This window comes from Orycteropus afer, unplaced genomic scaffold (assembly GCF_000298275.1).
Source record: "Orycteropus afer afer isolate SDZICR_OR568_19922 unplaced genomic scaffold, OryAfe1.0 scaffold00089, whole genome shotgun sequence".
Classification (NCBI taxonomy): domain Eukaryota; kingdom Metazoa; phylum Chordata; class Mammalia; order Tubulidentata; family Orycteropodidae; genus Orycteropus; species Orycteropus afer.
Window position 1 is genome coordinate 4611453 of NW_006921676.1, and position 17310 is coordinate 4628762.

The 17310-nt window shown below is 39.6% G+C and overlaps 1 protein-coding gene across 1 annotated transcript in view; it reads right to left on the reverse strand.

Annotated features, from left to right (window-relative positions):
- TMEM255B (transmembrane protein 255B) overlaps positions 1-17310 on the reverse strand; it is a 226715-nt gene that overhangs the window by 150488 nt on the left and 58917 nt on the right. The window contains exon 5 of the mRNA XM_007942404.1: positions 5025-5114. Coding sequence (XP_007940595.1) covers positions 5025-5114 — 90 coding nt within the window. The remainder of the gene's footprint in view (positions 1-5024; positions 5115-17310) is intronic.

Genomic DNA, 17310 nt, shown 5'->3' on the forward strand with positions numbered 1-17310 from the left:
ATTTTGAGTTTTGTTCCACATTGTTCTCCCTCTCTATCCAGGATCGCCTACATAGATCCCCTTCCAAGTGGTTGACAGTAGTAGCCAGGCACCATCTAGTTCTTTGCTGTGTACATTTACAATATGAATGTATTTGTGCCTCCACAGGATTAGAAAATTATTTACTCCATTAAGGGTCTAGGTTGGAAAAAGCAATTCAGGAGCCTCAGTTCTTAAACACATTTCTGGCATTCCTGTGCTCTACACAGCTAAGCAACCCAATGATCCACCTGTTAGTGTGACACGAGGTTGGAGACTGGACTATCTTAGACGTTGCCAGGTCAAGGGTCTATGAAGCAGATCACTGTGGGAAATATCCGACAAGCACAGTATCTAGACATTTGCACAGAGGACTAGGAAAATAATTTCACCTTTCTGCCCAATTTCAGGTGGTAGAAGGAGCAGCCTGGACCAGCTATTCTCACAAACACTGAACAGCAATCTGATGTGAGATCCAGCTACTCCTCTCAACAGATGCCATTCCTCCTTATATACATTCACCATAGTAATCTGCTCTCATCTGAATACAGGAAGTGCCAGGGTTATTGTTGCTGTTGTTAGGTGCCGTCGAACTGTCTCCAACTCATAGTGACCCCATGCACAGCAGAATGAAACACTGCCTGGTCTGTGCCAGCCTCATGATCTTTGCTATACCTGAGCCCACCATTGCAGCCACTCTGTCCATCCATCTCATTGATGAAGGCCTCCCCCTTCTTCATTGACTCTCAACTTTACCAAGCATGATATCCTTCTCCAGTAAATGGTTCCTTCTGACAACACAACCAAACTAGGTGAGACAAAGTCTGGCCATTCTCGCTTCCAAGGAGCATTCTGGCTGCACTTCCTCCAGGAGAGATTTGTTAGTCCTTTTAGCAGTCCATGGTACTCTTAGCATTCTTCTCCAGAACCACAACTTAAAAGCATCAACTCTTCTTCAGTCTTCCTTATTCATTGCCCAGCTCTCACATGCATAAGAGGCGATTGCAAATACCATGGCTTGGGTTAGGCGCACCTTAGTCTTCAAGGAGACATCTTTGCTCTTCATCACTTGAAAGAGGTCTTTTGCAGCAGGTTAAGCATAGATTTTTTCTATGCTTAAAAGAGCAACCCATAGTTATGAACCAATCAAACCCCGTAAAGCCTATTATATTAAAAATTCAAGGTACATAAAATGGTTCATAATAACAAGAAGGCTACTTTGTGACATGCATCAAAATATTATTATATTATTACTATATTATCATGTTTTAGTGTGTCTGAAAGTGTTTCTTAAATGTTCTTTAAAACCAAATCAAACCTAACTCACTGCCGTAGAGTTGGATCTGACTCATAGCGAGCCCTCCTTGGGTTTCTGAGGCAGTATCACTATGGAAGTAGATTGCCCAACCTTCCTTCTGAGGAGTGGTTGGTGGGTTTGAACTGCCAGCCTTCTGGTTAGCAGTAAAATGCCTTAGACACTACACCACCAGAGCTCCCTAATGTTCTTTACACATACAAAAGTCAGATTAAGGCATGTGAGGATCCTAAACACTGATAAAGTATGGTGCCCTCTCCTCTGCATTTGAATGGGATATGTGATATATATATATATATATATATACACACACACACACCACACACACATATATATACATATATACATTAGCTATTCATGATGTAACTTCTTTTTAAATGTGACTATAATATTAACAACTGGATTTAAAAGTAATGTATGCTATTTTAGCAGAATGAGAAGAACCAGATTATAAAATTTTTACTGGATGTGGAGCACTGATATTTTTACTGTAGACCACATTTTCTACAAAAAGTATATTCCACATATTCTACAACAAAGAAACTGAGTTGGTGAGCTTAGTTGTTTCAACAATCAATATAAAATTCTGTTGCTCTCCTACAACAAAAAATTGACTTTCATCAATTTTGCTTTAAATGGCTTATACTTCAATTTTGATGCTTATTTCATAATAATTGCTATCATTATAAATGAACTAATGAAAAGATATCATAAAAGAAAACAAACATTATAAGAATTACTATATTTTATTTTTAGATCAACCTTTCATCTCTAACATGTTATAATAAAAACATCTTTCTATTCTTTGCTCTTACCAATTCTTTGATGATTTCGTCACAGTTAAGCTACCAAACAATATGTACTTCCATACATAATAAGGATAATGAATTGAGTCTTTCTTAAATCATTGTGTGCTCAGGGTTTTTGAGTTTCTTTAGGGACAAATTGAGTGTACTGTTGTGTAGTCTGTGATCATTAACATTAGGAATATGCATAAAGCAATTTCAATATTGAGGACTATGCATTGTATTTTATCATCTATTATGGAATCATATATGTCTACATGAGTAAAATTTAACTTTACTGAATTTGTAAACTTAGTTCTCAGGTAAGAATGAAATTGTCACACTTCTTCTTAAAGGTTTGTATTTAAGTTATCTGGATGTTGTTGTTGTTGTTATGTGCCATCGAGTCGGACCCGATTCATAGCGACCCCTCCTTGGGTTTCCGAGGCAGTATCACTATGGAAGTAGATTGCCCCATCTTCCTTCCGAGGAGCTGCTGTTGGGTTTGAACTGCCAGCCCTCTGGTTAGTAGTCCAGTTCCTTCGGCACTATGCTACCAGAGCTCCCAAGTTATTTGGATAAGCCTGAACTAATTTCTTGGATGCCTTCATACATTCTTCATCAGTTATATCCACATTGTTAAAGAAGGAAAATCTATTTGAAAGAATGCCATACACTGTTGCCCTTCCTTTATCCAAGTGCATCAATGATAGTATAGTATGTGATTATGCAAAGTTAATCTCTACCACTTAATACTTCTGGAGCATGACTGTCATTTCCTTGTTTATTTCTAATGTTTCTGTGATAGTGAACTCGAGGAGCTGGTATCAATTTCATCTTGGACCCTGCCAGTTGCCTTCCACAGCAGCACTCACTTTTCCTTGTGCCCTGTGTGTTTGATATCTATGAGTCTTTGCTTTGGACAACTGGTGTTTTGTTGATGCCCTAAGCATGTGCTTACTTTGCTTACTGAGTAATCCATCCTTGTATACTACATACAAAAACATAACTGATGTTAGATACGAACTATACTTCACTGTTCCAACTTACACACAAATTCGACTTAAAGACAGACTTAGGAATGAACTCATTTATAATCTGGGGACTGACTATATATTACCTGAGATTCATGAGCCAAAAAAAAAAAAAAACGTGGCTCAAGGGAGAAGTGGTGTCAGGAAGCCAGTTCTGGCATCATGATCATCAATATATTTATTTATTTAAGAGATGGGGTGGGACATAGCCATGGGCAGTATAAACATGATATACATCTGCATTTAGGCCCAAATATTTCTGTGTAAGGCCATGATATGCTTATTAATGATTCTCAAAAAACTACAATCATTGATTTACTGTCCATTTAGTTTTAACAGGCAACTAAGAAAATGCATTTAGCAATGAAAGAGAGTGGGGACCTCAGATAATAGAGACCTTTCAGCAAGTAGTTTTCAGAGAAAAAATATATAATGTCTCTAGCCTTCGGTTTTTAAACAAAGTGATCATCAAGGTATGTTTTGTTTCTATGTCTCTGACTTTTTTAAAGTCAAAGGTCATATTTGATAAACTAATGCAGAAAATAATAGTGTACTATAATCAGGACTGGCTTATTTCAAAAGAAGTAAGAGCTGGTGATAAGTCAAACTGGTACACTTCAGTGTTTATAATATAATATTTGTACTCCCCAGCATTCTGATTTTGTGAAAAGCTTTTAAAGAAGGTTAAACTAACAAAACACTCAAATATTCTTTAATTTGCCTAGTTTGTAGTCTGTGTAAGTTGAAGCAGGAAGAACCATTTCCTGACATTATAAGAAAGCTCTTTAAAGCATAGAAAAAAGGCTAGAAAAAATATCACACAGATTTTGACAATGGATTTTAAATTTTGCCTTTGACTGGTGACACTCATTAATGATTTTAGTATAGTTTAATATTTTTACAATGGCTATCATCATCAGTCTAATGTTTATTTCACTTGGAACCTGTTCACTATAAAGTTAAAATAATAATAATAATAATAGTAATGGTATCCCCTACCTGTGTACCATGGCTGTGTAACAGCCATCATTTTCAGAGTATGTGACTCCTAATTTAACTTTCATTTGAAAAGCCAATGATAAAATCTTGTGTTTCTATCTTCAACATATAGGAGCCCTCATGACACAGTGGTTTACTTGAACTGAAAGATCGGTAGTTCAAACTCACCAACCGCTCCATGGGAGAAAGATGTGGCAGTCTGCTTCTGTAAAGATTACAGTCTTGGAAACCCTATAGGGCAGTTCTACTCTATCCTACAGGTTCTCCATGAATTGGAATCAACTAGACAGCAAGGAGTTCCAGGAAGGATTTGGCTTCAACATCATTAAATAAATACAAAAGGACTTTGACAAGCTACAGAGTCAAGCTAGAAAACGTCATCATAATATTTTACGAAAGACATATTTGAAATATAAAAACTTGGGAAGCCATAAATCAGTGAATTTTGGGGGGTGTATTTTGTTAAGTTTAAAGACAGACCTAAAGATGGTCCCCTGAATCCATGTGGATGGAGTTCTTAGACCAGTAAAGAAAGGATTAGCAACTTCTCCCGAGTATTTGGGAAGTTGAAGAATCTTGATGTTAACTGATCTCCTAGTACTGGTGTGTACTGGGTGTGTGTATGTGCAAGGGTGTGTGTCTGTGCATGGTGTGTGTGTGGTGGCGAGGGGCTTCAGTTGTGCAGTAGCTGGAGAACAGTAAAAGAAGGAAGGAAAATGGTTGGCAAACGTAAGTGGAGAGAAGAGTGGTAAAGATCTCTGAGCTGAGTTCTGCAAATTGAAGTTTTATTTTTTAATGTGAATTTTTTTAAAATATAGAAAAGCAATTGTGAACAGGATTCAGATGGTAAAACTAATTTAAAATTGTACTCACGATATGTCGAGCAGCAAACACACCATCGACTATGGCACAACAGAAGGCTGCCACCACACCAAAGCTGATAAATACGATCGCTGCTACCAACTAAGAGAAGAAAACACACAGGGGTGAGGGTTTGAAAAACTTAACAGAAAACATTTCCAAATACAAACCAATCCCAAGTCCCGACTTGATGTTAGAATTTCCTTTTCTAGAATTTACATCCCAGGACAGACCCAAACCTAGGCCAGATTTACCTGGTACAAAGCACATTTCTGTTGTTTTCATTTCACATGTTATATATGAATACAATCTGGATGTAAAAGGCAAACAGTAAGGAAGTATGCTTTAAATCACATTTCATCCCTTTGGCATACTCCTTCTCAGACATAACCATGACTGCAGTTTGTTATGTACAGTTTCATGTCTGTGTATGTGAAACATACACATACACAATTGTGTGCTTGTTTGTGTTGTTGTTGTTGTTAAGTGCCGTCGAGTCGTTTCCAACTCATAGCGACCCCATGCACAGCAGAACAAAACACTGTCTGATCCCGCGCCAGCCCCACAATCCCTGCTATACTTGAGCCCATCATCGCAGCCACCGTGTTAATCCGTATCATTGAAGGCCTCCCCCTCTTTCGTCGACCCTCCACCTTACCAAGCATGACATCCTTCTCCAGGGAATGGTCCCTTCTTACAACATGACCAAAATAGGTGAGACGAAGTCTGGCCATTCTTGCTTCCAAGGAGCATTCTGGCTGCACTTCCTCCAGGATGGATCTGTTAGTTCTTTTAGCAGTCCATGGTACTTTCAGCATTCTTCGCCAGCACCACAACTCAAAAGCATCAACTCTTCTTCGGTCTTCCTTATTCATTGTCCAGCTCTCACATGCATACCAGGCGATTGGAAATATCATGGCTTGTGTCAGGCGCACCTTAGTCCTCAAGGAGATATCCTTGCTCCTCAGCACTTGATACAGTTCCTTCACAGTTGACCTTCCCAATGCTACACGTCATCTAATGTCCTGACTGCTGCTTCCGTTGGCATCGATTATAGAACCAAGCAATGTGAATTCTTTGACAACCTCAATCTTCTCTCCATTTATTGTGATGCTGCTCATTGGTCCAGTTGTGAGGAATTTTGTTTTCTTTATATTGAGACGTAATCCATACTACAGACTGTATTCTTCAACCTTCATCAATAGGTGCCTTAAGGCATCCTCACTTTCAGCAAGCAAAGTTGTATCGTCGGCATATCTCAGGTTGTTAATGATTCTTCCTCCAATCCTGATACCACGTTTTTCTTCATATAGTCCAGCTTCTCGGATTATTTGCTCAGCATATAGATTGAATAAGTTTGGAGAAAGGATACAACCCTGACGCACTCCCTTCTTGATTTTAAACCATGTAGGGTCCCCTTGTTCTGTTCGAATGACAGCCTCCTGGTCAAGGTACAGATTCCTCATGAGTATAGTCAAGTGCTCAGGAATTCCCATTCTTCTCAATGTTATCCATAATTTGTCATGATCCACACAATCAAATGCCTTTGCATAGTCAATAAAACACAAGTAAACATCTTTCTGGTATTCTTTGCCTTGAGCCAAGATCCATCTGACAACAGCTAGGATATCCCTTGTTCCACATCCTCTTCTGAATCCGGCTTGAACCTCTGGAAGTTCTCTGTCAATATACTGCTGCAAACGTTTCTGAATTATCTTCAGTAAGATCTTACTTGCATGCGATATTAATGATATTGTTCTATAATTTCCACATTCTGTGGGATCACCTTTCTTTGGAATGGGCACAAATATGGATCTCTTCCAGTCAGTTGGCCAGGTAGCTGTCCTCCAAATCTCTTGGCATAACTGAGTGAGTGCCTCCAATGGGGCATCTGTTTGTTGAAATATCTCAATCGGTATGCCATCAATTCCCGAAGCCTTGTTCTTCGCCAGTTCTTTCAGTGCAGCTTTGACTTCTTCCTTCATTACCATGGGTTCTAGATCATATGCCACTTCCTGAAATGGATGAAGACTGATCAGTTCTTTTTGGTACAGTGACTCTGTGTATTCCTGCCATCTTCTCTTGATGTTTCCTGCATCATTCAATATTTTGCACATAGAATCTCTCAAGATTGCAACTCGAGGCTTCAATTTTTTCTTCAGTTCTTTCAGTTTGAGAAATGCCGAGCGTGTTCTTCCCTTTTGGTTTTCAGACTCCAGGTCTTTGCACATTTCATTATAGTAATTGGCTTTGTCTACTTGAGCTGCTCTTTGAAATCTTCTGTTCAGCCCTTTGACCTTTTCATTTCTTCCATTTGCTTTAGCTATTCTCCGCTCAAGGGCAAGTTTCAGAGTCTCTTCTGTCATCCACTTTGGTCTTCTCTTCTTTTCTTGTCTTTTTAGTGATCTCTTTGTTTCTTCTTGGATAATGTTCTTGATATCCTCCCATAATTCATCTGGCTTCCGGTCATTGGTGTTCAATGCATCAAATCTATTCTTTAGATGATCTCTAAATTCAGGAGGGATATGTTTGTAGGTCTTTTTATCTCCAGTAATGGAGCCATATTTTACACACAGCTATACAAACTGTTTTTCTCACTTAATGATCTGTCTTGGAGAACATTCCATTTTAAGACATGTAGAGCCAGTACCCTACTGATAGGTATTTAGTAATAGGTTCTATATTAAAAAAAAAATTGGGGCTTATGTATAAGGTGGCTTGGTGGCACAATTGTTTAATGCTCAGCTGCTAACCAAAAGGTTCGTTGTTTGACCCCTCTAGCCATGTTGTGGGTGAAAAGGCCTGGCAATCTGTTCCTGTAAAGTTACAGCCTGGGAAGCCGTATGGGGCAGTTAGCTCTACTCTGTCGCATGGGGTTGCTATGAATCAAAATCAACTCAACGCAGGACAACAACCATTTTTATAGGACAGATTCCTAGAACATGTATGAGCTCAGTATTTTTACATAGGACATATTTAGGTTCTCTGTACTTTAAAATTATGAGAGAGAATAGCACATTGCCCTACAAAACGGCTTTATCCATTTTTATCCCATCAGTAATACAATATTTGTTTCTTTATATCCCAAAAAACACTTGATATTATTAATCTTTATAAGTTTTGCCAATTCAGTGGTCAAAAAAAAAAATGAAGTCTCACTGTTATTTTAATTTGCATTTCTTTATTATTTTTGTTTTCTTATTATTTATTGGCCATTTTATAATTTTTTTACTAAACTTTTTAAAAACATATTTTCAGATGTATAAAAAGAATGCCAAGGGAGGCAACAGGGCAAGAAAGCTCTGGCTGGGAGTGGAGCAATTCCTGACATTTTCTTCATCTGCCACCAAAACCATAAAACCAAACCCACTGTCATTGAGTTGATTCTGATTCATATTGACCCTATAGGATAGAGTACAATTGCCCTATAGTGTTTCCATGCTTGTAAATCTTGACAGAAGCACACTGCTTAATCATTTTCCCTATAGAGTGGCTGGTGGGTTCAAACCACCAACCTTTTGATTAGCAGCTAAATGCATTAGCCACAATGTCACCAGAGCTCCTTCCTCTGCCAGAGCAATCCCAGAAGACCATGGTCTGTGGACATGGATGGTAGAGGACTTGCTAGTACAGACTTGGGCCTTCCTAGGCCTGTGGTTCTCAAACTTTAGCATGCGTGAGAATCACCTACCCCAAAATTGGACTCAGTAAGTCTAAGGTAGGCTCCAACATCTGCATTTTTAGCATGCACTCAGCGTGACACAGACATAGGCGGCCCACCAATGCTGCTTTAGGACCCTCTTGAGTGTGGTGGATGAATGCAGGTCAATGCCATTATAAAAATGAGACCAGATGGCAAGTACATGGTAAGACAGGAAATGAAGATCTTAAACATGCTAAGAATATAATAATGTGTCACAAAGACACAGATGCAATTACTTATTCATTTCCTAGTTTGTCCCTCCCACCTAATTGCAAGTTCCTGACAGACATATGGCCACACATAATTCATCCTCATATAACCTGAGCCTGATACAGAGTAATAACAACAAAGACAACAACTACCATCTGGAGCACCTACTAAGGAGCCCTGGCAGCACAGTGGTTAAGTACTCGGCTATTAACCCAAAGGTTGGTGGTTCAAATCTACCAGCTGCTCTGCAAAAGAAAGATGTGTCAGTCTGCTCCTATAAAGATTACAGCCTTGGAAACCCTATGGGGCAGTTCTCTGTCCTCTAGGGTTGCTGTGAGTCAGAATTGGCTTGACAGCAATGGGTTTATTTTGTTTTTTTGAGCACCCAATAGTGCTAGACACTGAAAGTGTTGACCGTACACTGTCTTTAACCAAAACTAACTAGGTTTGTTCATTCACTCAAAAGAATGAATAAATAAATAGGTACATATATACATAAACAAATATAAATAAATATTCTAGGTAAAATATTGTATTCTACCCTAAATCCTGAAAACTGGATGGGGGGTCTCCACCCCATGAACTCCTCAAGGATGAAGAATAGGTCATTCTCTCCCTTGTAACCACCAGTCCTAGCACTGTGTGGGATAGAATGGACCCTCAGAAACATCAACTGAAAATTACAACTTTTTGACTTTGTAGCTCACTTGGTTTCCATCCTGGTGGAATTTTTAGTTCACCAGCTCAGAAGAAAGATCCCAGAGACAAATATAATTTTTCAGTGGTAGCAGAGGAAAAGGTCTGCAGATTTGATACCCTCTCTGAAAAGCAGTGACATGGAAAAAGCCTGAATCTAATCCATCCCATCTTTCTCAAGCCATAGCATTCAATTTTGGACACAGGGCACTCATCAGGGGGCTACAAATTACACATTTGGGGCTGCAAAGTGTTTACCAGAAGCTGACTTTGAGCTGCCTTTCCTATTTCACACATGGTCAACTTATTGATGATTTACAATAGAAACATCAAGAACTTTTTCCTCCTCAGGGGAACCAATTATGTGAAAAGATATATATTTTTTCTCACCACTCAACTTCACTCATAGAATATTAAGGCCATCTTTTCACTGATACGATCAAAATATTTTTCACTCTCTGCTGCACCGGGGTTGGAGATGAGTAAGTTCTGCCCCAAGCTGCATATCAATCCATTATCTACAAGCTATGCAGATGTCAGATTTGGCACAATTCTGCAGCCTTTAAAAGGTGTCCGATCGGGTTCTCAGGCTAAGACTGATGTTCCCAGCCAGCCCCACTTGCAGTGGAAAGTAGGGAAAGCAGAGACAAGTCACCCAGTTGGTGACATCCACCTGTTCTTCCTCCTCTTCTTCTGAATCCCTTCATGGTACAAATTTGCTAAGGGTCTTCTCAGAACCCACTTCAAAGTGTGCCCCTGGAAGTTCACCTAACACACCATTGCCATCAAGTCAATTCCGACTCATAGCAACCCCCATTGGGTTTCCAAGATGGTAAATCTTTATGGAAGTAGGTTGCCCCATCTTCCTTCCACTGAGCAGCTGGTGGGTTTGAACCACCAACCTTCTGGTTAGCAGTCAAATGCCTCAGGCACTGTGCCACCCTCCTATAGAAAGGTCTTTTGCGAAGAAAAAGAAACTCCACTAAAAATACCATTTACCATGCTCACTATTAATATGATTTTTTTTTTTTATCTTTCAGCAGAGAAAAATCTGTGAATCAATGGTTTCCTAACTGTACCCACTGTAAGTAACAAATGATAAGGGTAGAACATGTGTTTTCAATATAAATAAGGCAGTGAAGCTTAGTGTATATGGTATGCAGATCAACTCAAATGAAATAAATGAACCATAGGATGGTATTTTCCAAAGGACCTGTTCCCAAATTCTGCTTTTATTCATCTACCATGTTAAGAGGTTAAACTAGTTGCCATTGAGTTAACTCTGACTCATGGTGACACCATGTGCATCAGAGTAGATCTGTGCTCCACAAAGTTTTCAATGGCTGATTTTTCAGAAGTAGACTGCCAGGCCTTTCTTCTGAGGAGCCTTTGAGTGAACCTGAACTTTCAATTTCCTGGTTAGCAGTTGAGTACATTCACTGCTTGCACCACACTTATTAAGAGGTACAAAACCTAAAATTAACAATGTCCTTTCTTTTACCAAAAGACTATTCTTTAAAGCTCTTGCCTATTTATTTCTTCTTAATCAATTCTTTGGCCATGGAATATCAGACAAGATTTCATAAAGTCTCAGACATCAAATACATATGCTGTATTTCTAAAATACACATGCATTTCAGGCATTGGAGAGGAGGCATGTCTGAACAAGGCATAGTGAGTTGGTATGAAACATTGGCTAATTTGACATTCCTGAACTTTGAATTTCAGTCTTCACACTAAATTTCCAATGGTCAGGCAAGGGAACAGAATGGAACAACCATGCAGAGACCCTCAGAACTCAACGTGGTCAGATTCATTATTCAGTGAAAGAAAAATGGAGGGAAACAGGGTAGCTTCTCTAGGCATACTTGATTGTTAGGGATTGAATTGTGTCCCCAGAAAAGTTACCTTGAGGTCCTGACCCTATACATGTAAATAGAACTTTGTTTGAAAATAGAGTTTTCTTTTGTTATGTAAATGAGACCATACTGGAGCAGGGTGGGTCCTAATCCTTTCTGAGTGGTGTCTTATAAAAAGAGCAGAATAGACACATAGTGGGAAGAGACTATGTGAGAAGCCCTCTACAAGCCAAGGAATGCCCAGGGCTTCCAACGAGGAGGGATTTCCCCTAGAGCCTATGCCCTGAATTCTGTCTTCTAGACTCCAAAACTGTGAGGCAATACATTCTGTTCTTTAAATCCACCCACTTGTGGTTTTTTTGTTATGGCTGCACTAGTAAGAAGCTCTGGTGGTGCAGTGGTTAAAGCATCCAGCTGCTAAAAAAAGGTTAGTGGTTCAACTGCCTTATCACTATGGTGGCAATATGTCCCAACCAGTTTATGCATTTTTTCCACAAGTAATTAGGCATTTGACTGCTAACCAAAAGGCTGGTGGTTCAAAGCCCCCAGCCACTCCTTGGAAGGAAGATTGGGCAGACCCAAGGAGGGATCACTATGAGTCGGATCCAACTCAGCAGTAGTGAGTTTGGTTTTTTTTTTTTCCCTTCAGAAGTATCCTGGTTTAGATGATGAATTGTATAGTCACACTACATATCACAGACCCTGCACTCTTGGCTCAGAATTTCCATCTGTCCTTTGTCTGGATAGCGCCTATTCTTCCCACCTTGACTTCCAGAGGAAACATCCCAGGTAAGGTTTAGTTCTCCTTAGGGCTACAAGCAATAGAGGTAAGAGAGCATAGCTTGGAAACCAACTTTTCTAATTTAGGAAATGTCCTTTTCCTAAGAATTTATTTAATTTGAGTCCCTCTCTGAGGTTAAAAAGGGATTTAAAATGTTTTAATGGTTCTTAGTCTTCTTTTACCTTGCTGAACCAAGCCTTTAAAAGCACAAAGTATTCCTTTGGTAAAATTTTATAATGGAAAAAAAAAAAAAAAGGTCAGCAGTTCAAATCCACCAGCTGCTCCATGGGACAAAGATGTAGCAGTCTGCTTTAGTAAAGATTTACAACCTTAGCAACGCTATAACCCTATAGAGCAGTTCTACTCTGTACTATACGGTTGCTATGAGTCAGAATCAATTCTATGGTAGTGAGTTGTTTTATTTTATCTTGGTTTATGTGTGCTATTTTTTTTTTTTTTTTTTTTTTGTCATGGCTGCACTCGGACACTAAGACTCTTATAGAACAGAGCCCCTTCCCTCACCTCCAGATGCCTTGCTTCCAAATGAAAATTGTACCCATGACACACAGCAAATCAGCTGTCTAAATTATGATTCCTTCTTTGGGGAATCTCTGAACTATGTTATAGCTGCTGGTCAGTGATTTTATCTTTCGGCCCTTAGTTTTCCCATCTATGAAATGAGGTGTTGAACTAAATGCCTTATTCATTAATTTAATAAATGTTTCTTGAGTGCCTACTGTAATACATGAGTGGTTCTAGGTGCTGCAAGACAGATAGCTCTGCCTTCTCCAAGGCCTGACATTTCTTTCATTTTATGATTAAAGGACTAAAATGAGAATTTGGGAAACTCCCAGAAGGGAGTAATAAACTATGCCTCTGTATAAACCTTCATCTCAATCAAAAAAAGTAATTTCTAATTGGATTTTATAGTGCCATATCAGGTTTTCCTTTAATAATTTATTTCAGTTGTTGCAAATATCCACAGCAGAGCATACACAATTCAATAATTTCTACATGTACAATTCAGTGACATTGAGTATATCCTTCAAGTTGTACAACCATTCTCACCCTCCTTTTGCAAACTTATGCCCCCGTTAACATAAACTCACTGCTCTGCAAGCTTTCTGTCTAAACTTTCAAGTTGTTCTTGTCAATGTGATTCCATAGACAGTTCTTAAAAGAGCACAGTGCTCAAGGCAGACATTCTTTACTAGTGAAGCTAGGCTATTGCTTTGTTTTAAGATGATTTCAGGAGATATTTTAGGTCTAAGGTTTAAAGATTATCTCAGGGCATGAGTTTCAGGGGCTCATATAGCCTCCGTGGCTCCAGAAAGTCTGGATTCCTTGAGAATTTAACATTCTATTCTGCATTTCCTCCCTTTTGATCCAGATTCTCCCACAGAATCTTTGGGCAGATCAGTTTTTAAATCTACTACTTTGCATAACTGCTCTTGGTCAATTGACTAGATAATTATTGAGCCCCCATCATGTGATGGTAACTGTTCTTTGTGGTAGAGATTAACAAAGATGATTGAAGTGGGATCCCTACTTTTGAAGGATTTACCCTCCAAGATGATTAACTCCTATAACAGAAGTATAAATAAGGAGCTCTGGATGGCCCGTAAAAAAGAAAGAATCATTTTACTCTGAAAATGAAGGAGGGTCTTGAGCTATTCTTAGAAAAAGAAATAGAATTTTCTCAAGTACAGACTGGAAACAAGTCATTTCCAACTGAGGACAGTGAGAGAAGAGGCAGGGAGATCTCAAAGTAAATGCATATAATGTGCTCATGCAATGGTGAGCTGCACTGTAGCTCTAATATTTGAAGGTTATCAATCTTAAAGAAATTTAAAAAAAAAAAAAAACTCACTGCCATTGTTCTGGTTACCCAGTGCCATTCCAACAAGAATATACCACAAATGGGATGGCTTCAACAAACAGGAGTTTATTCGTACAATTTGGAGGCTTTAAGTCCAAGTTCAAAGTGCCAGGCTCTAGAGGCTGGGTGAAAGCCCCTCAACCTTGGGGTACAGCTCTGCCTCCTGCTCCTGGCCCACTGGAGCTAGAGGCGTTTCTTCACTCAGACAGCTGCTGGCTGCTGAGGCTGAGAAGCCCCAAGGTTGACAAGGAAAAAGGCACAGTCCCAATGTTACCAAACCACACAGCAGGCCATTAACTTAAGTCCATTGTAAATTCCAAGGTCAGCAGAGCATAGCAGGCTGCTGAGCAACAATACGGCTACATGCAAGCGTGCCATAGGCTAGAGACCATTCTCAAAGCTTCTCCTTATATACAGGAAGCAGACCACATCCCAAAGGCAGCTCCTCAGCTGCTCCGAGTAGATTCCAACATGGAGTTGATTACCAGTCTCATCATGGGGAATACTACATCCAGCTGCCCAGCCACTCAACCAGGCCTAGCCAAATTGACACACAAACATAACCACCACAGCCGTTGAGTCGAATCCAACTCATAGAACCCCTCCTTGGGTTTCCAAGGTGGTATCTCTACAGAAGTAGATTGCCCAATCTTCCTTCTGAGGAGTGGCTGGTGGATTTGAACTGCCAGCCTTTTGGTTAGCAATCAAATGCCTTAGGCATTATACCACCAGAGCTCCCAAGGAAATATAGCCAAAGCCAAAACTGTTTCCTTTATCTCTACAGGAAAAGGAAAATCTGTATCGTTTCCTCCCCTATGACGCTACTACAAACAAGTAAATTTATTACTATGCAGAGTTATGCAAAAACAATTTGTAGAAATTATACCTAGCTGAAATTTTCTACCTTTTACTCCTGATATATATAAAGAGCTCTGGTGGAGTAGTACTAAGGCATTTGATTGCTAACCAAAAGGTTGGTGGTTCAAACCTACCAGCCACTCCACAGAAGGAAGACAGGACAATCTACTTCCATAAAGAATTACTACTTCAGAAATCTTATGAAGGTTGCTGTGAGTCGCAATTGACTTGATGGCCATGAATTTGTTTTACATACAAATATATATATTTCAACAGGCACCCCTACTTTTCCAGGGATAATAAAAAGCCTGCATGGGATGTGGCTGTCTATGTTCTCCCAAATCTGGAGCTCCTTTTGACCTTCCTGCAATTCCAATTAGTGTTCTTTTTCCTCACTAAGCCCATGCCCTTCAGAGATGAAAAACTAAACCCCACAGTTCTTTCTTCTCTTAAATATCAGCCTTGGATTGTGAAGCTGTACCATCTTCATTTTAGCAGCAGCTATGAAGGAAGGTTGGGCAATCTACTTCTGTAGTGATACTGCCTCGGAAACCCAAGGAGGGGTCGCTATGAGTCGGGGCCGACTCGACGGCAAACAACAACAATGAGAGAACAGAAAAGGAGCTCTGGTAGTGCTATAGTTAAAGCATTGTGTTGCTAACCAAAAGGATGGTGGTTCAAACCCACCAGCTGCTCCATGGGAGAAAGATGAAGCAGTCTGCTTTCATAAAGATTCACAGCCTATGAGGGTCCTGTCAGTCAGAATTGACTCAATGGCAGTGAGTCATGAAAGGAAAGCACTTACATTCCCATTGTTCCTACTGAAAATGCTTCTTTGTTAAACGCAAGGTCCCTCAACCAAGTGCAGGCAGATTGTTGTCTAGGGCACAACTAATACGCTATTTCTTTAAGAGTGCCTGGAGGCTGAATAAAAAGAGTCTTAAAGATAAATAAAATCATTTTACACCTTTTATAGCCCTTTCGTGCACAGTATTTAATCTAATTCTCACAGCATTTGTGACATAATTACTATTAACTCCATTTTACAGATGAGACAACTGAACTGAGATTAATTACTGACTTTCCCAGAGAAGGTTAGGGAGAAAGTGGGAGCTGCTATCCAGAAGTCCTGGCTCAGGGCTCACAGGTTAGGAAGTGTGTAAGGCATTATTAGCAGAGAGCCTGTCTTAAACCGAGACACCCTGGCCATAATTTCAAGAGTTCAGAAAACTGTCTGCTTCCCCTTGCAAACCTCCCCAAGTAGCCACATGATTTCAGGAATAGAGAAAATCTTCCTAAACAGCACAGCAATGTAAGGAATAACTTCCTTCTCCAAGTATATCGTGAGCATCTATTATGTTCCAAACACTGTGCCAAGCACTGGAGCATCCAATTGTGCACTAAATTACTGAGTACTACTTCTTTTTTTTTTTTTTTTTACAATTATAAACAGAATGGGAAAGGAAATAAAGATGGAGATCTTTAATATCTTTCTGCTGCAGATAGCTCCTGAGCTCATAAACAGGAATGTCCCTTTGATAATGCCATTCCCTCTTCCAGGTCTGCCTTTCCCCCTCATTGCCAAGTCCAACCACCTCCCAGGACCACTTCTGACACCCCCAAAAAGTCATCACTGTCCCCAAAAGGCATCACTGCCCCTAAGCACTCCTGCAGCGTCTATTACCAGCTGGTTTTATATTGTTAAATATAACAATATAAAATTGGGTGACCTGCACTAGTATCTCTCATTCAGGGCAGAAGCTATGGTTATCCCTAAGTGGGCATCTGCCTGGTCAGGAGTAGAAAAACTTCCATGTATATGCAGCCACATGCCAGTTCCATTTCTGGCCCAAGGTAGGCATTTACTAAACACTTGCTAATTGTTTGATTTTTTTCCAGATGTGTACTTGTAGAGAGCTCACTGGCACCGTTATTTCTTTCACCATAAATAGGTGGATCAGAGTCTTTGTTAAGGACCTTCTTGCCACAGATGTGTTCATCTTGCACTAACTCCATAGCTCCCCCTAATGAATTTTGGTGACCAAATCAATCCCAGCTGTGTCACTAGGCAGTCCTGACTAGCTGTGAGATACTCATCTTATGCATCCATCTGATTTCATCCAAAATATCGCAGAAAGCATAAAACTTTTAAAGGATGCTTTAAAAAGTGCAGGGACCATACTCAGTTGTCTAGGTTTTATAACCACATTTTATTTGGTTTTGTACCAACTGCACACACCTTTGTAACGATCCTCATTAACTTTCTTTTTTTTTTTTTAATTTTATTTTGATTTGGGTGAAGATTTACAGAG